The following is a 27,042-nucleotide window of genomic DNA, read 5'->3' on the forward strand; positions in this document are numbered from 1 at the left end:
TGAGCTCACAACAAAAACCATTTATATGGAAAAACAAACAAACAAACATATAAATCACTCAGTGGGAGTGTTGATTATCAAATAGTGCTGTTAGATTTCACGCGGCGGAAAAATAATAAGTCTTTTTCAAACACTAAATACGTGTGTGTGGTGGCACGTTATTGGACATATTGAATTGATGAAATCAGAATGATCAGTGAAGCAAAGGTGCTACTGCTGCAACTCCAACTCTCATTCTTATTAAACTAAGAAGCTCTTTTTTACAATCTATGAAACTTATAGCACCATTATGGCACAGTTAATCGAAATATTATCATGCAATATCCATATATATGTTTGATATTTCTCCAAATATCAAACAACAATGATCAGTAATTCAAGCGCTGTGGTTTTTTGAGTGAATGTTTCTTTTGAAAGAAGATAGAAATGCTGCATCCGTCAGGAAAGTATTTCCAGCTGCATATAGATTCACATTTGCTTTTCTACTGAGTATTTGTGGCAGCAGGACAGTGTATGTGAGACAGACTGAAAACAAAGTGAAGTGTGTATGTGTGTGTCCATGGTAATGAAGGAACATGTCAGCCAACAATGTGGCTTCACTGATGTGTTCTTAAATAGCTTTTGGACAACAACAGAGCTCCATGCCACAGACGAAAACAGACACATCAAGCTTTGGAAGTACGGAGATTTTTCCTGCAGAAATTATTAAAAAATTGGGTTTAATATGCAAACAGCCACTTTCTGAGCCTTTCCATCTCTGGTGTATTAAAGAGGACGTTATATTTAGAGAAGGGTCACCCTGGTTGGTGTTAACAGCCTCTGGGAGGACAGTTAGATAAGACTCTGATGGAAATATACCACTCATCATTGTTACTGTCTGCTTCTATTTCAGCTGCCACTTCATTTGGTTGGTAATGCTGAGTAAGTGCTCAGGAGCTTCCACAGTCATGACCCTTGATGTTATGTTGATACACAGTTATTAATGAGTCATTTGAAGTGACGTTCATTACCTAATATATTGGGATTTTTTTTTTTTTCAACTTTAAGCACTTTGCCCTTTGAATCGTTAAATATTTGCTCATCTCTCAGTTGAGCCGTTATCTAAAATGTGTAAACGATAATGAAAACAAAAGGCATCGTAATTAGAGCTTCAGTACAATCAGCGTCATTTCAATGTGCAGTTTCTATATTGTATCTGGTAAAATCATATCTCAATGTAAATATCTATTAACAGCCACAGTTTTAAAATGTGTTACTGTCAAAACAAGAAGAAAAACGCACAATCGTCGTCTTATTAATGTTCGCACAGAAGCAGAATAACAAATTTCTCATTATTTGTGACGCAGACGGTGAAAAAAGAAAGAGATCATTAACCACTGAAGCAGTTTTGAGTTTGAATATGACACTTATGAGGTGAAATTAAGACAGAAATGGTGTGAGTTCACAACTAGTGTGAACATGTGTTTCCATTGGCCACTGGGGATCAGACCTCACTTCCTCGCTTTGTATTCAAATAAACAGGTCTGACTTGTCTTATGCCAATGTTATTAGTCTTTTGCATTAATATTATTGCATGGGTGATGCATGATACGTATAATGACCTAAATCTTTTCAGCTTATTATGAAACTGTGTTCAGATGAATGAGTCTGTGGTAGAGGATGTCAGCTGAATTGTGCTCCTTTTATATGTGTGAGTGAGAGTGTGGATCTAAAATACATCCTCATTGTTTTTACACCTGAACTTAGAGCTGTCCACTTGTGATCAAGGCACAAATGTTTATACCAGGTCTTATAAGAAGTGTGTGATTTCTTACTGGCTCAATGACCTCCACGTTCCTCACAGACTGGTCAGGTGCGACGGCCGGCCAGTCCGACAGCTCCTGGTATCCACTGGCTTTAGTGTTGAGGCTGTGGGAGAGAGTTCCCAGCTGGTAACGGTCTCGATCTGACAGGAGGAGAAAGAGAAATAAAATAAAATATCAGATCTGTATCTGTAAAGTGTAGCTACATAAATAAAAAGATGAAAAAAAAAGTTTAATTGATGGCAGTAACCTCAGCTTATAAATATCACTGTATACAAAGCTTTAATATAAGATCTAGGCATCTTCTCCATGTATTTAATACACATTCCCTCCTCTCCCTCCTCAGTGGTCGACACAGGAAGATAATCAGTGTCTGTGCCTTGGGAGGTTTGCTCTAAAAACTGTGCTTTGCTAACAGAAAAGAGGAGGGGAAAAAAAGAAAAAAGACTTCAGTCGTGAATATTAAGAATGACAGGGGTGGTTAACGCTTTCCATAAACATCCAGTAGGTGCAAACCGCTTCTGAATTTTAATGTTGCAGGAGGCCGTTTCTGTCCCTTTTGTCAGGGAGGGAGAGAGAGAGAGAAGAGACAGCTAAATGAGAGATTTTTTCCCCCCTCTCAGTGTCTGAAAATGGTTAGCATTAGCTCAATAATTTACCCATCTCATTAGCCCAAGGTAAAGGGGTCTGACCTAACTGCCCTTCAGAGAGACAGACACACCAGAATAATAAAACCACCGCCTGAATCAACTTTGCATAGCAGTGGAAATGGAGCCACTTCATAGTGAAATAGAGGTTCAGCTAATATGTATTCAGCGATGAGGCTGAGGTGAACCACCAGACAGACACAGGAGAGGAAGGGGATTTATTATTAGGATGTTTAATGTTTCAAAACAAGGCTGAAAGGGGTTGATGTTGTAAATGTTTAAAACTACCTTTGAAGGCAGACTCCAGCACCGGAGCAGGTTTCGGGGCCAGGAGGATGCGTCGAGCGTACTTGTTGAGGGCTCCGCTCTTCTCGTTGGGGACTATCAGCTGTCGTATGAAGCGAGTCCGGTCTCTGATGTCGTAGTTCTGGTCGTACTTGCCGAGGTTGAGGATGTACTGGGTCAGCAGCTTGGTCTGGAGGAGGGGAAACCATGAATAAGTGAATAATATCCATATTAGATTAGCATATAAAAAGTGACATAAGGTGACTTTTTCCCTCTGCCATCCCAGTCATGTGATGAAGAGAGACAATAAAACAACATTGCTCCCAAAATGTGAAACTATTCCTTTACAAATCACTTAAAATTTGAATATAACCATAAACACATTTCCATATTTTCTCTCTCTGTCAGTCTAGATAAGTGGAGCTCTTGCAACAACATACGTTAGGGAGTAAAACAAATAAAACTTACTGCTGCTGCGCCACTACACTGACTTTTTAGTCTCGCTCCCTCCTTTCCAACACATTACCTGGAGCTACAGGTTTAATGATGTGCTCGTTTGAGGAGAGGAAGGCGGAGGAGGGGTGGGGGGACGTTTGGCCTCATAAACCCTAACCCTCAGAGGCTAAAGTCGGCCCATCTAACTGAATGGGCCTGTAGACACCGAGCTGCGCTGGGAGATGCACCATTACATTAAAGATGTCTCATTAAAGACGTCTCATTCACAGCTCCGTATTTAAACCAGGCATTTGGCTCTGAGCTGCAGAAGTGCTCACTTACAACTAGATAAATATGTTATCCAAAAGTTTTAGTTTTACGTTTTGTTTCACACATCACAATGAGCTGATTTATTTTGTACACAGCAACAGTGTCTCTGCGGTTTTTCGTATTTTCTTCGTTACCTGTTTAGAGTTGATCAGGTAGAGTTTGGCGGCCAGGTTGACCGTCTGCAGCTTGACGATGTCTTCCTCCGCCGTGAACGTCTTTGCCATCTTGCGAAGAACATCGGGTGCGATCTTCGGCACCCTCTCACAGTACTCGCCCATCAGCCACAGGATGCTGGCTCGGGCCATGGGCACCTGCGAATTCAGGTGAGAAAAGAAAGAAGAAAAGAGTGTGTTATCAATTTGTTCCTTTCATAACTTCCACTATTAAACTACATAGTAAGACAAATGGTGACGCGTACTGTGATGTTGTCGAAGAGCTTGGCCATGTGTTTGATGATCTCACTGTGCTCGGTGGGCTGAGTCTGAAGCAGCTTCTTAATCACCACAACACTCTCGGCCACAACGGTCTCTGTCGAGACGAAACAAAAGCTCTCATGACACAGAAAATACACAAGACTTAACACTTAGAGTGCAGATGACAGGTGCACACAAAGAAAGGTTACCGTCTCTGTTGGAGAGGAGCAACACCAGACCATTTAGACAGGTGTCTGTCACCTCGGAGATGTTGGTGGCACACCTGCCGATGGCCTGAATCGTGGCTGCGGCGAAAGCCTTGTCCTGACTCTTGACGTAGGTCTGAAACGAGAAGAGAAGTTCATTTCCAAATCCTCACAATGCAAACTACTCTTTGACTGCTGAGTTCTCGCTAGAGATCAAAACACACAAACCTGAAATTCTCTCAGAATAGTGGAGATGTTGGCTTCATTGGCAAGGTTGGTCAGGATCTCCAGCTGCAAAAGAAATCAGGTGGAAGATTTGTTTTCAGTGTTTACTGAGGTGGATGTGGAACAGGCTCGAGTGGTAAAGGTCAACGAGATCTTGCAAAATGATGTTGAGAAATTATTTCTAAGTCTGATGTTGCATATTAACCTTTGTAAACCTGCAGAAATAAGAGTCGGAGAGTTTGTAGTTGTAGAAATAAAAGTGTCGTCTCGGAAAGTAACAAAAATCTAAAACTTTTGACCTGTGTAACTTTGATGTCATTTTTTTTTGTTTAATCTATATTTAGATGGTCACAAAAACACTTATTTCTTTCCATGTCTTTGTGTAACCTGTACACTGTCATTTCTGCAAGGATTTACAACATTAACAATCTTAAATATCTCACAAGTACTACACAGGATGATGCAATTATTCCTGAACATCACTGACCCATATCTGAGCTGATATTCTGGGGCATTAATGTGCATAATGCACAAGGTAAACTGGTGGTTACCTTCAGTGTTTTGATGTGTGTGGCGTCTGTAGATCGGACATAGAAACTCTTCATGAAGGGCTCAAACATCCCCTGTTTCAAAGAAGAGAATTCATGTTATTACTCATCGCTGCATCGCTGCACGACACCTTCACTGCTCTAAAAATAAAAACAAGGACAGACTTACTTTTCTCTGAATGGACATGGTGGCGATGTTCTGAAGCACAATGTACTGCACCTCTCTTTGGAAAGGACAAACAAGATGACATAATCAGACATCAACAGCCTGGACAAAAGAGATACAGCTCAAAGGAGTAGATTAAAGGTCCAACTTTTTTTTACATGTTTCCTGTGTTTTATTTTTTTTAAAGTTTTGATTGACAAAAAGATGTATTTGTTGTTTTAAGAAGCAAAAACAGAAACTCAGAAACTATCAAAACTTTCACATCTCAGGCTTCTCTCTGGATATCTAGTACAGTAACAACTGGTCAGTACTAGCCAATCAGCAGAGAGGAGCCTCTGAGACTCTCCTATGATTGTTTAACTGTTTTCTAAGTTCTCTAACAAAAATATAGCAGATACAGGTACAAACACTAAAAAAAAAATCAAATCCTGCAGTGCAAGGTAGGATAATGGCTCCATTAGGACCATGGGACTGATCTGTTGTGACACCACAAAGTGACAGAAATCCTGACGGCTGGTTTTAAGGCTCAGTTTCTGAATACAGGCTGTGTGCATTTCTCTGTGGACTGAGGCTTTGATACTGTCACATTATTAATATAGAACCTAGAGCTGCTTTTTAATAGAACATCACATGCACATCTCACTTTATGCAATACAAAACCTTTAAGTCATTCATTATTGACGACTTGGGGAGGAAGCAAACAGAGATTCAGTGCAGTTCTTTGCGTTACCTGTGGCTCCTTAGGAGTCGAACCAGTGACTTGGTGACAATGTTGACTTCATGTTTAGGGGCCAGATGCCAGTAGAGCTGAGCGACCGACATCACCACCTGAGAGAAAAAACAACAATTCAGTGAGAAAAGAGAAAAGATTTGCGTACTTTACTGTGTCTTCTTTAAATATTTAAATGTTCTTGCTTTTTATTCTTGGGCATTTGTTTTAATTTTAAACCACTCTCCAGAATTTCTAACTCTGTATGTTACTCTAACTTGATGTTATCTTCTTTAAACACTTTCAATAGCACTTTTTTTTTTTTTTTTACTTTGAGTCACTTTATTATTTTACACCTACAGTATGTTGCCATCTGTCAACTCCGGCTAAAATAAAACACATTCGCTCACATGCATTTCCTTCTGGCTCACAAAGGCACTCATGACATGACTCTATAAAGGTAATTTTTCAGCTGCGCTTTAAATAGCCACAGGACGTGTGTCCATCGTTGCAGGCAGAATGGAAAGGTTCAGGCGTCTATGAAGATGGAGGATGTCACTGTGTTGTCGCAAGTAAAGAACCAGCGTGTCACATTTTAATCAACACTTTCATTTGGGAGCATTTTTCCTCCCGCTGCCACACAGCGACAGAGACCTTGAGACTCTTGGGTGATGGAGATCTGTACTCACAAGGCTTTTTCATATATATATATATATATATATATATATATATTTTTTTTTTTCCTTCAATCTTGGGGGGGCAGGTGTGTGTATGTATCCCTGTGTCTTTGAGTTATGTGTCCAGGTGTGCATGTTCTATTTGTGTAAGAAAATACATCTTGGGCTGTATTATTGATGGGGGATTCATTTGACAGCCTGTGTACAGTATCTCTATAGCAGCACTAGCTGTTTTATTCCACAGGATACACTGAGACATAAGCAGAGGCCACCCTTAAAAAAAACCTACATTTACCCAATGTTAATATCTCTCAACAGGTTAAAAAGCTGCACTCTTTATCCAGGAGTGTGTTCTCTCTACTCTTAATGGTTTGAGGATTACTAGTGTTAAAGGGATAGCTCAACATTTTGGCAAATTGGCCCATTGCCATAATCTCTATAGTTTTAGGAGTAGGTTCGTCGTTACCTTTAATTGTCGGTGCAAGCTATTTTTAGAACGGCGGGGCAGAGCCGTGAGCTGCTCAGAGCTACGCTACGGAGGCTCATGGGATTTCTTGGTTTCCCTCATCAAATACACAATCCAAAAACTCCAAAACGCTCTGGTGGACAAGTTGTGACCTGCACATTCACCACGCTATGAGATAATAATGGAATGTTACTGCCCCTGACGGAAACGCGCATCAGCGGTTTTGCATGAATTTACCTTGAAAACAACTCCGTCTCGTGACGTTCTGTTATCATCTCATAGCATGGTGAATGTGCAGGTCACAACTTGTCCACCAGAGCGTTTTGGAGTTGTTGGATTGTGTATTTGATGAGGGAAACCAAGAAATCCCATGAGCCTCCGTAGCGTAGCTCTGAGCAGCTTGCAGCTCTGTTCCGCCGTTCTAAAAATGGCTTGCACCGGCAATAAAAGGTAACGAACCTACTGCTGTGACTATAGGGATTATGGCAATGGGCCGATTTGCCAAAATGTTGAACTATCCCTTTAAGTCTGTTGTGTGACTCACGGCAGTGTTCCTGCTCTGCAGCAGAGGTTTGGTGTTCCTCAGCAGCAGTCTGTGATCTGGATCCATGATGTACGGCCTGGCCTCCGTCTGGTCCTTCTTCTCCTCGGAGTCAGAGTCATAGAACGTCTTCTCGTTGTTCTCGTCAAACATGGCGCCCTGAAACACACAAACAACACAACGCATCACACTAATGCATTAAACTATACAGCCTCAAACATCCTCCTGAGTATGAAACACATAACATCATGGTTTTAAACTGATTATTACCAGGTGAGACTGCTCTGCTGCCGCTGTATTTAGTCTCAGAGGTGTTCTACCTTCTACCTGTTGAACCTATAAACCTATAATATGCATCAGGAATGTATAGTTATATAGCAAAATACTAGATTCTGACATTTTAAAGTACACTAATTTATAGTTTATATGACATATTACTCAAATAATCACTTGTTTTTGGACAAGTGTTGATTTCTATTGCTCAGAGAATCAACACCTATCTGGCTTTTGGATGCACACTGTTCATTTCCAAACTGCTGACAAAAAGGAAAATGATGAAGTATCACCACACTTATCGTTTAAGATCAGACAGACACGCTGATAAAACAAGATTCACAGTGACAGGATATATTCATGATTGTGACCCAGGAGTAAGTGTTTGATTATTGAGAGTTCTTGTTGATATTCAAAGACACTCGGCGGCAGGTGTATCTCTTCCTGCCGCGCACATGAGCACAGGACACGATGCATCCTGCATTTGTAGGAAACTAACAAGGTAGTTAGGATGAGCAGGGGGTTGCTACCACGTCTGCTGACTATCAAGGATGCTTACGGAGCTGAGAATAAATGAATCAATAAATAAATATATTTGGTGAATTTGCAACTATATGGATTTGGATTCCTGATGGTTTTTTTGGGGGGTCCTGAGTGGCTCACCTCCTTCCAGGGGCTGACGAACTGCGTCCTGGCGTAGCGAGTCAGCATGGAGATGATGACCACCTGGCCCCACTCCTCCACGTCCACCAGCAGGTTACACAGCTTCCTGTAGTTCTTGTGGATCAGGTCGATGCGATCTGGACACACTTCTTCGAAGGCCATCACCACGCTGCCGGCCACCAGCTACACACACAAAAACGATTTGAAGGGATGGAGAGAAGAGGAGGGCGTGAGGGAAATGCTGCTTTTTTAATATATTTCTTGAAGCTATAAGAAAGTGCAGCAGTTTACAAATTGAAAAAAGACTTTAAGTGTTAAACAAGCTGTAATATATATACTCTAGGGAAATAAACCACTTAAAAGATATGACGCTGATCAAAATTACTGCACTTGGGAAAAAAACAATGTTAATTTACTACTCTGATGACAATATACACAGTTCAGCGTCTAAGTAGTTACCTGATAATTAGAAGGAAAATGTTTGCTCTTAAAGTTTTGAACAGCCCTGTGAAGGAAACCCATCAATAAGTGTTTCTCGCAATCTTCCCCATAAATTACATCTTTGCTCAGGTACAAACCTAATTTTATGTTCAATTCACGGGGAAAGGAGCACGAGGAGGGAGCCGCAGCTGAGAGAGAGCCAATAATCAACTATATTTCATTGGTGGGAGGAAAAAACCCATTTGGCTGTTGCATGCCCCCCTACCACCCAAACTGCCTGCTGGCTCGCCGGCTGACTGCGAGACTGAGTGAGTGACAAGGCGGCGTATTAATATGCAAACAGCATTATCACGGGCAGGCAAGGGTGAAGAAGAAGAGAAAGGGAGCAGAATCTGGTCTTCCCAATTAAAGCCTTCTGGCCCCCGGTGGCCCTGTGGGAACCCGGTGCATTTACCCATCAGCATTGTCATGAGCCTGCATTGATTGTGTGTGCGTTTCTGTGTGCATGAGGTGTGTACGTGTGCGGCTCTGTGTCTGTGGATTCTCTAAGAAATCAGGGTCTTAAATCCGACCGATGATTGGCCTCCTGGCAGAAACATTACTGATACTGATGAATGAGTCGCTGCAGGAGCAGGCGACTACATTTTGATGTATGAAGCTGTATTCACTGAGTGACCCACGAGCAGAAATACCATGTACGTACAGGTACATGTTACAGGAAATAGCTTAATGGCAACATTACCAGGCGTACTATACCCTTGGTTGTAGGTTTATTTGTAAATCTTGCAAAAACTAGGGTTGAACATGAAGTAAATATCATTAAAAATAAAAAATATTGGTGGGTGCAACCTCCAAAACAACAGCAGCACAAACTGCATCCGCAGGATAATAATCTCTCTTTAAAACAAAACAAATTGAACATTATGTCTTTATGGAGGATTTTTTAGTCTGCATCAGTTTAAGCAAAGTGTACCTATTAAAATGGTAACTAGGGGTGTAACTAGTGACAACTGATAACAGGTTTATATCACCTGAATGAACATGTGCAGTTATCTACAGTGCCATCCCTCTTCATATGTCTCCTCTGCTTCCTGCACATCACTGTGATGATATTTACAGTACGTGACAATGAGTACAGATGTCACACTCTTTCTATAGTTGCTAAAGCTGCATCTAATGATGAGTGTGCTTTCACGACTTTATCCATTTGACTCGGCTCCGGCAGGACGAATAATGTTTTTTAGTGAAAGAACCGCGCGATCCATCTCCGGAAAATCAACTGTGTAGACTAGAGTTTCTGTAAATATGTGGAAACCGACTGAACTGTGAGTGTGTGCTGTGGGAAAGCCGGTGTGGCCTTAAGGAGACCGTACTATTGGAAGTGAAATAGAGTTATATGTAATAGTATATACAGCGGAAAATGTTCCCCTTCATTATCAATTAAACCTGATCAATCATAATGATAACTGTCTGCAGGGTTTGTTTTGGTTTTGGTTTGGTCTCTACCACCGTCCTAATACAGAGGAAGTGAACGGGATTCGGTTTGTTGTGCTCAGCGCATCGAAAAAATTACATTATGAAAATTCAAGAGCAGCATCTCTTTTTCCAACAACAACATCCCCATTACTCTGGAATAATCCACTAAATACGATGAGGGAGCTAAGCTAAACCACTCACAGCAGCCACACAGTGATGATATGCATTGTTATTTTGTCTTCATATCGTCTTTATCAACAGTATAAATAAATAAAATTGTGTAAACCGAGTAATAAAGGCTTGTATCTACGTTAGAGTATCTGCACGGCGGATTAAAGCACAGCAGGTCTCTAATAGTAGTCAGTTATATACGTTTAGTGTGAACTGGTGTGCATTTTTGCCATGGGGGAAGGGGGGGGTGTCGTCCTCGCCATGCGTCCTCCCCGGGCCTCCTCCTGTCTCTAAGGCTATTACAGGCAGCACTATTTCTGAGCATGTGGATCCTGCTGCAAAGGCTTTGTGCATTCTCTACCAACTTCCCCCATTAGACACAGCTCCAAGGTAAACTACATGCACCATCAACAAAACTGACACCCCAATCTATGGAGTTCATACACCTCCTCCTCCCTCCTCCCCCTCCTCCTCCTCCGCCGCCCTCGACCATATTATCTACCCTGCGTGACAAGCCGGTAATGGAAAAATCACACTAAGCAAATGGTTCTTCTAATAACAATAAATTTCCTATAAAATTATGAAGGGCCCAAACCGTTTCCTTGCATCTATTTTGCTATGAATTCTAATTAGGGTGCCAGAGAGGCAGAGAGTGCTGGGTCATCACGCCAGAGACAACGTGCGCCTTTTTGATTGATGGCCCGGCGTGGGGTCGGCCTATCCTCCCTGCGCTTGCTCCTCTCCTGCTCTCTTCCCTCTCCCCTCCTTTTACTCTTAAATTAATGGGCGTCTCACCTAGCCCCTAATCATAGTGCCCCCCCCCACCCCTTCCTTCCTTCGCCCCCTGCCCCTCCTTTCTGTTCTCATTTCAATTTTGCAGAAGGTGCAGGATGGGGCGGGCACGGGGGGAGGGAGGGAGGGGTAGCATGGGAGGGATCGATCATTTATCTTGTAATGGCTGGATAATAGATCCATCACGGTAAAACAGCTGCACAAACTCCTATGTTGTCTCTGTCATCAGGCCTTCCCATTTTCTCTTTAAACCATCCTGCCTATAAGCAGCCCCCCGTGTGTCACAGCCATTTAACCAAACAGGCACATCTGTAAAAGGTAAATGTCAGGAGGGCCTGGACGACGCCTCAGCACCGGGACAATAACCAAATGTTTCCTGCGTTAACAGGCAGCATCGTGACATCAGCTAAAGAGCATTTAGCCAAATGAATTCGCTGATTTGCAGTTAAATTGATCGATTAACATCGCATAGAGCAGAACGGCATTGGTCGCCTTGTTTTTAAGTGAGAAAAGGCAAAGTAAGGTGGCGAAACAGCTCCTCCAAAGATATTTTGATATATTAAAGTAGCTATCATGGATGTGGTACTGCACATGTTGGACACTTAACACAACTGATCCATTATTTATAACATTAGTTTTACCAAAACATCTGCAATAAAGAAGAAACATTTTGATATTTTGACTTGTAAGAGACAAAATACCTTTGGGTAGTCCATTAAACCTAGTCTGTAATCGAGCATGCACACAATTCTTAGTGTAATTTGCATTTATATTTATGTGGCATATAACCTGTCCTGCATCTGTTCTGTGTCTTGCCTAGTGCATGCTGGGAGAACAAGCAGTTTAGAAAACAAATAGCCAAATGGTGCTTATAGAAATCATTTCATTAGCTGCCTCACAATGTAATTTTATTCAATTCATGCATATTGTTATTACAGTATTATTAGAGGCACTCCACAGATATAATTTTGCACTTCTATAAAAGATGGAAAAAAGAAAAGAGAGACTGAGATATCCTACCTCCAGGTCTAGTATCAAAAACACTGAATCCTATATTTCCCATGATGCAACCAGCATTGTTTTTATCCCTGCCGACCTCAAACCTCACCGATCCCACGTGATTTTCTGCTTACAAATGCGTAGCTGAGACAACCCTGATGACATCCACACAATTCCTGCCAGAGCTACAGAAGACATTATACCGTTGTATCGGGCTGAGTGATACTGCTAATGACAAGTAAACTGAGATTTATGTGTAAACTCTGCAGAGTGGCCCTTTACATCAAGCTACATTTTCCCCTTCAGTAGCACCGATTCAACTCGGAGACATCCTCCCACGGCATTGCAGTAAACTGACAAGAGGACTGTCCACTGCTCTAAATGCTCCCATCCTAGTGTCATAAAAATGCATCGCTTGATAGCGATTAAGTATCCACTATGTTTGGGTTTTTTCGCCATTCATCACCAGCTGATAGTGCCTGTGCGTCTGTGTGATGATAGTGCCCTCTCTCTCTGTCCCCAGACTCACGATGTGGGCTCCAACGGGGAGAAGTCATCTGTCTTCGTTAGCGTCTGGGGCTAAATATGCTATGCATCTGGTACTGGGCTTTCCATCCCCCCCTTGGCCTAAGCCGCTTTGTTTTGTTTGTATAATGATAGGTATACGCCGTGAATACATAATTACGGCAAACTGTGCATGACTTGCACGAACGAACCCCGACACACTCTGCATTCTGTAGCCAACGTCTACATATTTGAAATTGGCATTTAAACACCCTTAGTATTCACTGTGACCTCCTCAAATTAATGCGTTGCCTGCTGACTTCTAATGGGCTTTGCCTGCATTGTGTCGGTGGCTGGCCTAAACACAGAATTTGAGAATCCAGCTCATTTACGCTCCATTTTGGAAAAAAAGAGAAAGAAGTTGGCCTTTGAGAAAATTAAACTGACACTAGCATCAGTGCGAAAATTCCTTCCAAATGGACACTTAACAAGGAGCATCTGAAGATGTGTGGGTTTAAGTGGGTGTTAACAAACCATGGCATTGCCGAATGAGCTGTGGGATGGAGAGCTGAGGAGGAGAACCGCTTGACTGGGGCGCCCTCCAGTGGTCTGCACCGTCTCTCAACACGGGGAAACGAGACTGTACGACACTCACTGCTCAGTCTGTACTTACCGTGCTTTTGTCTTTCAATAGTTTCTCTATCACTTCAATCAGCTGCTCCTTCTGCTCTGGATCCAGGCTGAAGACAACAGGGAGAGAGAGCAAAAGAGAGGGAGAGAGCTTTGAAATAACTATGTGTCAACTAAGGAATGGCAATTATTCACATAATATGGAAACTTGATGGACTTACAAATTAAATCATGTCCCCTCTGTGCGCTCCGAATACAGATAAGTGTGGGTGCTTACAATGAATTAGATCAACTATCTATGAGCATCTTTTTATTCTCTGATTGAAGCTGTGTGATCACTCGCTCGCTGCTCCTCATATAACAGACAGTTGTATGTAATAATCATCATTTCAATAACAACCTGATCTGGTCCTTTTTCAATCAAAAATTCAAAACATTTACATGTTAAATCTTCTGAAATGTGATGATTTGCTGCTTTTCTTTGTCACCTCTGACTGCAGACTCAATATTTCTGGGCTGTTAGTTGAATATTTGAGTACAACCTCATTGGCTTTGGTTTGGATAGTTTTAGATTTCACAGTTTTACAGGTAAAACTTTGAATTAAGAAGATAACAAACACAAGCCAGGTAAAATGAGAAGTAAAAAAAAAAGCAGCTGATCTGTTTCTGGTTCAATTTTTGCACCTTCATTCATATTTCAGGGATTCATTCACTCTTTGACTCATGCAAAGATTCAGCTGATAGCACAAAGGGAAAACCCTTAAAGTCAACATTACCCAACATGTATTAACTGTGAAGCTAATGAGCGCAGGCACAGTACCTGTAGAGCTTCTGGATGGCATGGGCCGACGTCTTCCTGACGTACGGGGACAGGTCGGCTGCGGCCTCCTTGATGGCCAACATCATGATGGGGACGATGATGGAGACTCGGATACTGGACAGAACCCTCAGTGCACTGGCCCGGATGAACTGGTTTGGGTCCTGCAACAAAGAGACGAAACCACAGTGTGTCAGGGTGTGAAGGAATGTTTTCTATGTGGATGTGCATACAGATGTGCATGCACAAATATATTAATATTAAAGAAAAAGCGTCTTAAGTAACCATAAAGTAGGAGTGTTACCTTCAGGGCCCGTTGGAAGGTGCTGATGGATAGTAAAGCCAGATCCTGCTGCTCCTCTGCGTACCGCACCAGGTAGACATACACAAGCTTCTTAAGCTGCGAAGGACAATTAAACAGCAACAGCAACAAATTGAAACAGCTGCAGTGTTGAGGTATTAACGCAGCACGTGAGGAAAGGCAATCTAGAAAACCAGCTGTGTGCTAAAACACGTTTACAGTATGTGATAATAAATAAAAGCTATAAAGAGGATAAAACGAACAATAACGTACAAAGCAACAAAGAGAGCTTTTCTTTCTGTGGGAACTTTGAGTTTATTATTCTAAGGCGGTAAGAAAAAAAAAAAGTTGATATACTGTATAAAGTTTTCCTGTCTTGGTATCACTGGCTGCAGACTCAGCCCAGTGTTGTTTCAGGCAGACAGCGAGGTGATGTATTTTTGTTCCTTTGCAAAATTGCCATTGAATTATTTGCACCCCCTCTGTCTTGAGTTCTGGCTTCCACGCCTCCTCTTCTTTTCACGCAGGAAAGCCTGAGATAATATTTGTCCTGCTTTCTGAACGAGTGTGAGTGGAGACCAAAGGTTGGTCCTCTGCTGATTCACATCGGCTATTCAGAAAGGAGAGAGAGGAGGATAAAACAAGAGCTGGACTAAGCAGGCCGTGGATTTATATAGATGAAGGAACTGGAAGAAGAGGGTGGTGATGAAAACTGATGATTTACTTGAGGAGGTGTTTATAATTTAATATAAGAGCTTGATTTAAAGGTCGAGGTCAGGGGTAAGGTTACAGTTTAGGTACAATCACCGAGAGCTTTACCCAGTAATCAGCACCGTGCTTTCTAAAGCAGCGAGTATTGACCTGCAGCAGTGCGCCACAGTTCTCAATCATCGTTCTGGTCATTACCGCTGGAATTAATGGCATTACTCACTATAAAAAAGGAGACACAACCCATCTGCCCTCAAGGTTCTGGTTTCTACGACCACAAAGTATTCGCCTGGTTTCATTTTGAACCAGGCAGTAGACGATTAAGGGCTCCACAAGTGAAAATTGCTCTGCATCACACGAGACCTTACTCATTTTTCTACTTGAATATGCTCTGAAAAACATCACACGTATCAATATCAATTCACGTATGATGTGTGGTGTTAAAATGAAGTGCAGCGACGATTAAAAGAAAATAAAGAGCACCGCTATTAAATCACGCAACACTGTCAATAACCTGCATGCTCTTGTGCTGTTTTCTATCTAGTGGTGATCGATGGCAGCTCTCGGTGACGAGGAGAAAGAAAAAAAAAAAGGGAGGATGAGGGTGGGAACGAGGGTAAGAGGCCGTTTTTTAGCGAGACATACTGGATGTGTGTCGTCGAGTCGAGAGATGTGCAGGAGCTAGGAAAAGAAGCAGAGCGAGAGGGGAAGAGAAAACACAGTCCGAGACCTCACACTACCTTAGCAGCTGGTGTGTGTGAGGTGGGAGACAGGAGACGTGACTGTGGGCTCTCTTCTGCCAATTACATCCACCCACCTGCTCCCCTACCCTGCCACGAGCTGCTTTCGGCTGCATGCCTTGCACACAGCGCCCGGCTTCAGGGCCCCCCGCTCACATGCTGCACCTCACGCTACCTGATTATTCCGCGGCTGCTAATCAATATTCACAGTCTCTGGGCATGGGAACCCCTCTCGAGCTGCTGCTTAGTGTTTATGGTCATTCGCTCAAATAGTTCAGTCTGTCAGTAAGGACTGGCTCAGATATTACATGACTTAGTGGAGGATTAACGCAGGCCCATGCTAACTTACTGTGTCTTCATGCTGCTGCTGCTGCACAAACTCATGATTTGCAATAATAAAACTAGTTGTGCTATTGGTTGAAAAAGGAAAAGTAAGTGTAATCACAGATCCAGGAGGTCAAAATTTCTACGGCTCGGGGCGGCGTTTAGCTCACCTGGTGGAGCTGCTGCCCCATGTTGAGGCTATAGTCCTCACTGCAGGTGGCCCCGGTTCGAATCCCGAATCGGGCAGCCCTTTCCTGCATGTCATTCCCCCTCTTTGCCTCCCCATTTCCTGTCTCTCTCTCCACTGTGCTATCAACTAAAGGCATTAAAAGCCCCAAAAATATACTAAATAATAAAAAAAAAGGTTAAAGGTGATAAAAACAATAAATAATCTTCTGATGAAGATGAACAAGACTAAATTTGCGGCTGCAAAATAAACAACATCTGAACTACTTTAAACAGACATTTTAAGTCTCCTCACAACAGATTAAGAGATTGGTTGTTAATCCTTGTCCAAAACTGTGACAAAAGCAAAGTAGATATAGAAAAACTGTCTTCCTATGTAAACGAAGTGTATCTCCTCCCATATGGGCTGGTCATGGTCAAGGCAAGAAATATAATGTCTGCACACACACAGGAAAGTGTTAAATTGTGCATTTCATTAATCACCGGCAGTCCTGAGACTATGCAGAATACCACCGTCTATTGATCAGAGATAGGAATTGAAAAAAATAATTCCAGTGTAACGCACCGTTGATAGGGAGATCAGAGTAGCACAGAGGAGAAGAACTATGCAGGATATTTACTTTATGTTTCATTTTTACCGCCATTAAACAGCTTCAGACTAATTGTGATGTTAGATAAATGACCTGTAACTTGTTAAAGGGAGAGTGGAGGCTCCATCCATCCAAAATGGGCCTGAAAACCAGACCTGCAAAGCTCTCGTCTCGGTGGCACCGCGAGTCTGCGTCACAAACGTCCCCCATAAACCGTAATCTCTTATGACAGATTAGACTACATTAAACACATTGTAACATGCATATGATAATCCATCGATCCATAGATTGATTATAAAAGGCTTCGTTGAAAACAAACGCACACGACCGGGAGGAGGCTTAGCAAAACAGTGGAGAAGTGACCCCCAATGCGGCTACTGGTACGATGTAAACAGCAAGTCATTGACGAACCTGTCAAAATTTCTTAGATTATTTAATACAGATTTCTTATATTTTTTAATAGAAAAGCAGTATTTGTATTCTGCACCCCTCTAAACGCCCCATGGGTGTATTATTTTTGAAAAAATATAGCTTTTAATAAGCATTCTCCATATTCAACCTTTAAATCTACATGTATTTCTTATTTTTTAAAGCAAAAAACTTGGATAAAGGAACCCAGACTTGTATTTCCATGGATAGTTTGGATTTTTCAAGCAGCAGATGTATAGATTGTACCACATTTCCACATTACACTCATCTTCATCTTTCTCTCTTTCAGAATTACATAAGAATTGTGATTAATTAAATCAGACATTTTTGTCCAGTGAAACACATCAAAGTTTTTCCCACAAAAAAACTTGTCAATATAATAACAACAATACGAGGAATAATAATTTAGCTAAACAAATAAAGACAAACTAAATTAAGGAAAAGTTCTCACTGAATTAAACCCACATGAGTCGACTATTGTTCTGTGTGAAGAAGTTCCCTCTGTGACGTCGTGCTCAGACGCCACGTGCTCTGTTGCACGAGAATTAAATGAATCATAGCCGTGTAGTAATAGGAGAGATGATGCTTTCCCGTGATATACATTTCTTAACAGTGATTAACAGTCATACCTCGATGTTCTTACTCGCTACGTTCTTCACGACTGCAGGAAACAGCTCTGAGGCATTTTTCCCTTTGGCGATCAGCTGAAAATGAATTAAAAGACAATATCCAACAAATCTTATAACTGATATTAAAATCAACACAGCTAATGTGAAATGACATGCTTTGCAATTTGTGTAATGTGTGAATTCCCATGATGCACTTACGCCAACGACCCTTTTCATGGCCTCCAGTTTGAGCGACTCCTTGTTGCTCTCCAACATCTCTTTAAGGTCTTCATTCCTGAGGACAAAAAGTGTGGTTGTTGTTGTTTATTAAGGTCAACATTTGACTTTCTTAAGGGGGACTTGACTAATCAGTTTCAGAGGTTAGAGCTTGACCAAAGGTGCTGTGAACGCTCCATGTTTACCACATCTGTTCACAGATTACAGCAGGCACAGTCACATCAGCTCCTGTGGCTCTATAGGAGTCAGGTGGGACGCTGACAGAGCACCTGACCAAACAACAGGGATGTTATCTTCACCATCACAACGTCCACAATGTCCACTAAAACCAATCAGCGCTCACATGATGACAATGCTCAATCCTTGACTAACGCTAACACACATTGTCATTGTAAAAAAAGACACAGCAGGTTGGTTGTTCCACACAGGAGCAAAAACACTGAAAAATGTAATGCACCGATGGGAAACAAACAAAACTCCCAAATGCAGCTGATGCAACCGGTGCAACCAGCGATGCAATCAATGCAACCAGTGTTATGTCTACCTTGGTTGAGTCTGGTGCAGAATAAAATATCACAATAAAACATTGTGCAGATTTTAACAGAAATTTTAAGGTGTTTGCATGCTATTCACTGTTGCTGTTAGCATGTTGCATGTTTGCATTTTTTCCTCAAAACACTGTTATAGTATCTGAGTGGAGCCCTGCAGAGCAACTAGCATACACTACCTGGAGATGTTTAAACTTGTGCCATCACCAACCATTTGTCTCAGTTCCAATAACTGTCATTGGAAATCTATTAATCCTGGAGGGACGTATTGCTAAGTTAAATGGCTATAGGTATATGTATGTTTATATTTTAAATAAGAATATATTACCATTCATGCAATTCAAATAAACAATATGCATGTTTTTTGTATGTTTTAAAAAATGACAGCAATGTATCAGCCAATAATCATTTTCTGCATGTTATACATAATTTGATTGTTCAGGACATTTTACACTTGGAAACTCAACTTGTCAATTTCCTATGGTTGACAAACTAATTGCGAGGTTGTCTTTGTTGTGTTAGATGTACTTAGTTCAACACTTATAGGTCAACATATACACCAACAACTGATAATGAGATTAAATTAGCATTCCTTATGTAAGTTAAATAGATGCAAAGTGCTAAAAAATTAGGAAATAATTGCTCCAAAACAGTATTTTAATGCATTGCCATTTTCACTGATGTTGTATTTTGAAAGACTAACTGCTGCTAACTTTAGTATCCACCCAGGCGAGGCTAACGACAATGTGACTTATAACTACGATTAATTAAGAAGTAAAAGCCACAGCTCTCCAGAGAGGTGTGTGTGTGTGTGTGATCGTACAACAGTACCCGGCTTTGTGTGTCTCCTTTGGGTTACTGTTGGAGTGTGTGAGGGCTTGTTCTTCCTGACTCAGCTCAGTCTTCAGAGTGAGCTGTAAGTTCTCAGCAGACACCAGCGCTGTCCTCATCGCTCCCACTGCCTCCGAGCGCAAAGAGAAACCCGCGTCCATACCGGCTGTCCAAAAACACTTTCAATAAATAACCAGTCCTCTTCCAGTATCCAGCGTCCCGGAAAAAAAACACCCAAAAATCCAGTTCACAAAACCCGACTGCTTGCAGCAGCTCAGGAGTGAAACTGAGCTGCAGTAATTACTTTCCCTCAGGCTGTGTGTCCTGTTCTCTTGACTTTATTTACAGTTGTGTCCTCGTCTCCTTGTGGCTCATAACTGTCAAAGTTAGGAACAGGGGGAAAAACAGCACAGGCTCCACTGGCTTCGTGCCTGTCATTCACTGCTCTCTTCCTCTTCTCTTGGGCAGAAAGAGTCACAAGATGCCCCGCCAGCTCGCTAATGGCAAGTTATCCCTACACTTGAGGTTAGCGTCCGCTCTCTCCTCTTTCTCTGTCTGCAGAAGTCCATACTCCCTTTCCTGAAACTACCGGCCACGGTCAGTCATATCAACTCCGACATACGTGTGCATTTTCCTATAGAAACCAGCCTATCTCACCTTCTGGCTTCTGGAGTGTGGCTCTGCCTGCATGTGACCGTGGTCACTTCCCTCTAGGGGAAAAAGGAGGGCCTTATCTGCACTGGTGAGTAAACACTGAGCTACTTTTCATCACCTCCACTGTGCTGTAATAATCCACTTTAGCTTGACGCCGACTAAAAGCACATACTGCTGCTGCCAAGTGAGGCAGGCAAGGCCAACAGGACAGGCCTCCATCAAAGATAACGGCACCAAGATGAATGTCAGGAAATACCCTTGAACATGTGAACGTTCAAAGACAAGGATTGCGAGGGCGGCTGATCCGATCGCTTTCACAAGCTGGCAAATGTATTTAACAGTCAATGTCTTTGTGTGTTATTGGCAATCGAAACAAAACTAATTTCTATTTTTATCCAGCTGTGTCCAAAGTTACACTGTTAAAAGATTTATGTTACAAGCAACTGAAGATTTGATCAAGAATTTCAAACCTTTAACCACTTATAAAGTTTGATTGCTGTCATAGTTTGCTGCCTAATGCCAATTTAGACCTGCACATCTCTCTACATACGCTGAGAATGATTATATGATATGCATTTAATGGCCGCTTCCTAATTAACATCTATCATAAATGTGCATCCATCTACTTTAACGCCTTTGTCATACGTGAGGGTGGAACATCATTACTGCAGATTTGCATTTCGCTGTAATTTGGGAGGACAAACCGGTCGGATCTTGTGCTTTTCACTGTATTTTTGTTCATCAACTCTTAAATTCAAGAGTGGTGTGAAGGATAGATGGACTGCAGACGGCAGAGACTACTGCCTCCATGTGGCTGGGAGCTACACTAGCCAGCTCTTACTTTGGATCTTACTGTATTTTGTAAGTGAGTGCATGTACAGCCAGAGACAGAAGATGAATTTTACAGCTGGTTTTTATCAGGTTGATAAAGACGAGTCTCTACAGAAAATGCAGAAAAACCAAATTCCATATTTTCTCTTTTTTTCTGAAGTTAGCCTAAATACTGTATCCATGTGTTTCAGAGCCGTGGCACTGGTGTTCATTTGCAGATCATTGCCAAAGAAGAAACAATACAGTCAAAGCGCCACAGGGTTAGAGGGAGTGGTTTCATGCACAGTAAGATGTGCCTGAGTGAAAGTCAAAGCTGACTGTTCAAATTCCCATGGTTCACCATTTAATACGTTTGGAGAGCTGCAGATAAACCAGAGTAACTCAATGAACCGCTGGTTAATGTGGTTAACTCGCTTTCTAAATAGAGATTTTTCAAAACAGAGCTATGCATTCATTTTTACCAGTGCATCATATACTGTGTGTGGTGGAAATAACATCTCACTTCCAGTTTGGTGCAAAATTACCATCTGTGTCTCAGACAAATTAACCTTGACATTAGAGATATTAAGCAGCCGCTCTTGAGATTTCGGTCAAACACACTGAGAGTTCACTTTTGACCTTGAAACAAGCTAACGTTTGATAAACTCACGATAACATTTACTGTGTGAGAAAAGACAAAGCCCAAGGTCACAGCAGAGCAAACTTACACTATAAATCAGACTTTTTCCGAGACGTAACAACAACCAAATAAAAATACTGCGGTTAAAGAGTGTATGTTTGTTCATGTCAGAAGAGTAATCACTCACTAACACTGTTAGTAAATTATCCTAAATAACAGGGGAGAGAACAGGGCCACCAGCCCGGGCTCTGGTTTGGTGGTCGAGGATGCCAAGAGGCCTGGGAACATAAACAAGTTCTTGTTAAAATATTTCAATCGACCTCGCTAACAGTTTGCCAATGGGAAGATCTAAGACGGCACAAAAAGTGGCACAGTGTGGAGTAGTGGTGATGAGCAGTCGGAAAAACTGTTAGTACACTGTCTGAAATTGTGATGAAACCTAACTATTAATTCAATGCTTTGCCGTATCCAACACTCCACACACACCTGATAGCAAAGCTCAGTGTTTAAGACTCTTAAAACAGCACAGTCCAGTTAAATTTGTAATAGAGTGGAAACACCCTTTACTGTTTTGAATGTATGTTAAAGGTGTGAAAGTACTTTGTATGAATGTCTCGTATGTATTGTCTATGCAGTGGCTTCGAGCCCAAAACAAATTTCCCTTCGGGACAATAAAGTACAATCCAATCCAAATTAATCAGCGTCACCTCCTCTTCATTCAGTCTTTTGCAGCATTTACTTATACAGTTGAAACATAACTCTCTCGTATATCATTGGTATCCTAATTTTACTGAAAGTTATAAGTTAAAGATAAACACACACATCTCATTCTGCAGCTCAGGTAAAAGTGTTGATATGGTGAATCCATACAACCGGACCTCTCAGGCACAGTGAAATATCTCTTTAGTCACAGATAATAAAATAGTCACATGTTTCCCAGCCTCGCTTGGGCCTTGGCATAGAGCTCTCAGTCAGTAAGAGGAGGCCTTTAAGACGACAGAACATTACAGGAATGTTAACATGTGACAAACATTCAGCTATTTCGAATAACAAAAGCACGGCTTTATTCAACTTCAGCTGAACAACACTCTCAATATCTTATCAACTACTGAAACAAGCTGGGACTTCATTTTAATTAACAAATAAGCATGATATATAACTCAAGGTATTGTGGATTATGTGCATCATTCATGTCTCGCAGCTCAGGCCTGGAGGTCGGCAAACATATGACCTAGTGAGTAGGTGGTCATGTGAGGCAGCTTAGAGGTTCCCTTTAGCACACTAAGCAAAATTTAAACACTGTACTTAACAAATGAAAGTTGTTCTTTAAATGTCATGGCCTTAAAAGGTTTGCTTGAAGCACAATGAGAAGCTGGAGTGGTGCGTGTCCTCTCATCCACAACAAGAGTGTTAAACCAAAAGCAGCTAAAATGCATAACAGATTTTTGACACTGAACTACAAAGCTGCGTGGTTACACTGATGATTGGCTGCCCTCTAGTGTCAGCTTTCTGACATGAAACTCCAAACACATGACCAAAACATGCTCACAGTGAAGCTTAAGTTTTATAACTCTGACATGTTGATTATGAACGGCTTTTACAACATGATATATAAGAACATACTTATTCACTATGGCTGCTTCTCCTGGAAAAGAACCAATAGTCCTTTAGGGTCCAAAAGGTCTGAAGCCTTGACCAATTCTAGTGGCTCTAACTTTCAATATGTAAATAAGTACAGATAATTCTTTTCTTATCTATCTACACACAGACGTTGTGTTATTAAGGCTTGGCCAGTCATATAAAACAGGAGGTTTAGGGTCAAATTCAATCAACCTCTACATTTTGGAAAGCTGAAATAATCGGCCATTAGACAGAAAAATGATCAGCAAATGATTTTTTAAATAGATTTATAATATTTCGGTCAATTTTCATGCAGAAACACAAAAGAATGCTGTTTTTTTTGCCTCTTGAACATGTAGATTTTCTGTGTCTTTATCTTGAGTCAGTAAATTGAAGACCATTCATTCATTTATTAGTTGTAGCTACATCAATGTCTTATTGCTTTTCTGAATCAAAATCTGATCTGTGTCTCTGTGACCGAACAGCCTGTTACTATAAAGAGGAACGAGTTTCTACAACTAGACAATTCTGTGTGTGAATAACTAAATTGCCGGTTTCGCAACAAAAGAAGCTCTGAAGAATCAGGGCAGAATCTATAAATGATTTGAATACAAATGAACCAATCAATATTTTACCACCAATACAAGACTATTGGCTACAAGCAGGATGATCAACATCCACAGCACTATCCTGCACAAATCTCAAACAACAAACTAGTTTACAGGACCTAAATCTCATTCAAAATTGTAATTTCATATTGAAGATAGGCGAGCGTTGATGTATTAAGGTCACTGCTTTACCTTGTTCACGGGAAAATAAGTTAAAGCAGCACACCTCCCATTATAATCTAACAGCAAACAAACATTTAACCTATGGCATAAAAGCTGGATAATGACAGCCAGAAAGGTTTTGCGGTGCAATAAGTAGTACAGTCCAACCCACCTGCAGGCTGAGATGTAAATCATTACTTTATATATGATCACTGTCAACATCCTCCTTATATCCTTGTTTAACGGTTTGCTTATACTGTATACAAAACTCTGCTCTTTAAAAACACTGTGTTGTACCGAGTGTGAGACCCTGTAGTAGTTGGCTCGCTCATGCAGCATGCGCTCAAAAGCTGTTCTCCATTTTAATACTATAAAGGAATGTGGAAGGTATGCAGTCTGAAGCCTGAGTGTCATTTCTGCTGACTCTCTGGAGAAAACCACGACTGTACACTTTCTATGAAGCACTCTGATTAAAGACTCACTGACCTGGTTAAAGATTTGTCAACTGCAGCTGATCTGGAAGAAGGAATCAGTCTGTGCTGTTTAATTAAGTTAGATCATTCTTGATGCTGTTTCCTTTGAACTATGTAAAACGTGCCTATTGTTGCAAATTAAGTTTTTATCATCACTGCACCATGACAAAATGTGAACTGTCAGAGCAAATTTTACAATCGATTCATCAGAAGTTGTTATATAAAATGGCAAAATCAGAACGAATATTAATAAAAAAGTTAATTGTGCATTCTTTTCCAAGCTTTTAAATGAAAGCAAACAAAACACATTCATATAAAATAACTCCAGTGTTTGATTTAATGGACACTTGACTACTTTAGCATGTCAAGCAATTACCATACAGCAAATCTTTTGCATGGTGGTATATTTCTTCATAATAGAGTGTAATGTTGCAGGCGGTTACTTTCATTATCAGTATGTCTGACATAATAGGCTACAGCAATTCTTTTCTTAAAATACACTGAAACATTTCCACCATTGTTCTCTGAATGTTTGCTTTCTTGAATAGCCTAGTCAATGCCAAACAATTTCTGATTTATCATAAAAAGAAACTATGTTGTATCAACAGGTATCCACAATTGAGTTGATATCATTCTTGTTTGGCTGGTGCCAATCAATTGCTCATCCCTCTAGTAGCCTACTGGTTGATTTCCGGGTGCATTAAGAATTAATAACTGTATGCAAATTTACAACAACAAAAAATTAATAAAGAAGGGGTCAATCAAAGTTTATCCAGGGTTATTTTTGACGTGTAAAAACACTAATACCGAGTGGGCAACGGTACAACAATAAAGCAAGTGAGAAATATTACTCAATAAGTCGTTTAAATGAGGAAATGTTTTATATTTGTTACAGTTTGACATTAGCTGCAGCAGGGGCAAACAGCTAGCAGTCATTCGCCATCGCTGCCTGGTTTGTTGATGCTGCTTGTTGATGTCTGCTCTCCTCTTATTTGGGAGTTATTTGCTGCACCATAAAGTTGGCCACACACACGAACCACCGTGGCTGTGCTATGGGACAAAAAAAAAACACAACTTACTTTTTAAAGTCAGCGCTGAACAGTCCGAAGGCAGCCCCGGAGTTGGCGGTGGTCGGGGTGCTCTCCTGCCCCGCTTCCACCGCAGCCTCCGCTCCTCCCTGGTCGTTGTACAAGGCAGTGGTCGACATGCTGGATAAACTAACCTGTTCTCTGCTCCTCCGTCGAGCTACAAGCTCTTCATGAACGTCGACTCGGGAGAGTTTGGTTTCAAAAAGCGTACTAACGTGCAAACAGAGCCAGCCAAACTGTCTCCGAGATTTCACCCAACTTTTCTTTTTTTCTTTTTTTTTACACGCAGTAGCGGAAGTGTGAGTTGGACAAGTTGGTGTCACATGACAGCGCTTCAGCGGCAGACGTCTCGTAGATCTGCGATACATAGAAAAGAACGTTCATGAATGTAATGTTAACTGCTTGTCTAGAGTTTATATATCTATGACAACGGAACGCCCCGAGCCGTTCTGTTGCCAAGGTAACAACGTTACCACTGTTCTCACAGAAGGGAAGAAAGGTGAACATAAAATTGCGTATTTTTGCGTAGTATTTTTGATACACGCTACAATTATTACATTTTGCTTGGTTGTTTGTATATTACTGGTGTTTCTATCCTGTAGGTGTTTATCTTTTACTCGTTCTGTCTTTGATAAAGTCTGTCTGTCTGTCTGTTTGTCTGTCTGTCTGTCTGTCTGTCTGTCTGTCTGTCTGTCTGTCTATCTATCTATCTATCTATCTATCTATCTATCTATCTATCTATCTATCTATATGATATATGAAAATACATTTCTGGGTGTAATAATTATGGATGAAAAAATAACATGGAAACCTCACATAAAGCATGTTCGAAGCAAATTGTCACGGAGCATCTCAGTACTAAGCAGTGTTGGGAACGTTACTTTTAAAAAGTAATTAGTTACTAATTACTTCTCCCAAAAAGTAGAAACTCCACTACTTCACTATAATAGTAACTAGTTACCAGAGAAAGTAACTATTGCGTTACTTTTTCTTTCTTTTTTTTAAGTTTAAATATGTCGAAGAATTTGGATTTTTTTTCTCTCATTTTTAAATTGTATTTTATTGTTTTCATATATTTCACTGATCGCAATTATGGAATGCGAGTGTGTGTTTTATTGAAAGTGAGGCTGGTGTGCCTATGAAAATAGGTTACAGTGGGTTTTTTAAGTGCTGTGGCTACAAGCAAATCTCATATTGTCTCTGTACAAAGACAACAAAGACCTTTTTAAATGTGAAAACAGCGGAGACCTATTCAAGATTTGTGTTTAA

At 41.1% G+C, this 27,042-nt stretch overlaps 1 protein-coding gene across 4 annotated transcripts in view; it reads right to left on the reverse strand.

The window, feature by feature from the left end:
* Positions 1 to 26,093, reverse strand: part of ap3b1a (adaptor related protein complex 3 subunit beta 1a) — a 56,506-nt gene extending 30,413 nt beyond the window's left edge. Inside the window, exons 1-17 of one of the 4 annotated variants that reach the window (XR_015037270.1) lie at positions 25,765 to 26,088; positions 18,322 to 18,397; positions 18,124 to 18,198; positions 14,521 to 14,616; positions 14,220 to 14,380; positions 13,443 to 13,509; positions 8,387 to 8,569; positions 7,454 to 7,609; positions 5,788 to 5,885; positions 5,061 to 5,115; positions 4,895 to 4,966; positions 4,347 to 4,409; positions 4,122 to 4,254; positions 3,918 to 4,027; positions 3,634 to 3,810; positions 2,738 to 2,924; positions 1,815 to 1,945 (exon numbers count right to left, since the gene is read on the reverse strand). Coding sequence is in view for 2 of the 4 variants with exons in the window: in XM_085793125.1 (XP_085649251.1) it covers positions 1,815 to 1,945; positions 2,738 to 2,924; positions 3,634 to 3,810; positions 3,918 to 4,027; positions 4,122 to 4,254; positions 4,347 to 4,409; positions 4,895 to 4,966; positions 5,061 to 5,115; positions 5,788 to 5,885; positions 7,454 to 7,609; positions 8,387 to 8,569; positions 13,443 to 13,509; positions 14,220 to 14,380; positions 14,521 to 14,616; positions 18,124 to 18,198; positions 18,322 to 18,397; positions 19,719 to 19,879 (2,001 nt within the window). In the remaining 2 variants the exon portion in view is untranslated. Of the gene's footprint in view, positions 1 to 1,814; positions 1,946 to 2,737; positions 2,925 to 3,633; positions 3,811 to 3,917; positions 4,028 to 4,121; positions 4,255 to 4,346; positions 4,410 to 4,894; positions 4,967 to 5,060; positions 5,116 to 5,787; positions 5,886 to 7,453; positions 7,610 to 8,386; positions 8,570 to 13,442; positions 13,510 to 14,219; positions 14,381 to 14,520; positions 14,617 to 18,123; positions 18,199 to 18,321; positions 18,398 to 19,718; positions 20,413 to 25,764 lie in introns of those variants that run through there. The other 3 variants (XR_015037269.1, XM_085793126.1, XM_085793125.1) reach the window with 3 other exon arrangements.
* Between the last annotated feature and the right edge of the window lie 949 nt (positions 26,094 to 27,042).

This window comes from Trachurus japonicus, chromosome 12 (assembly GCF_045865225.1).
Source record: "Trachurus japonicus isolate A0001 chromosome 12, Traja_1.0".
Taxonomy (NCBI): Eukaryota; Metazoa; Chordata; class Actinopteri; order Carangiformes; family Carangidae; genus Trachurus; species Trachurus japonicus.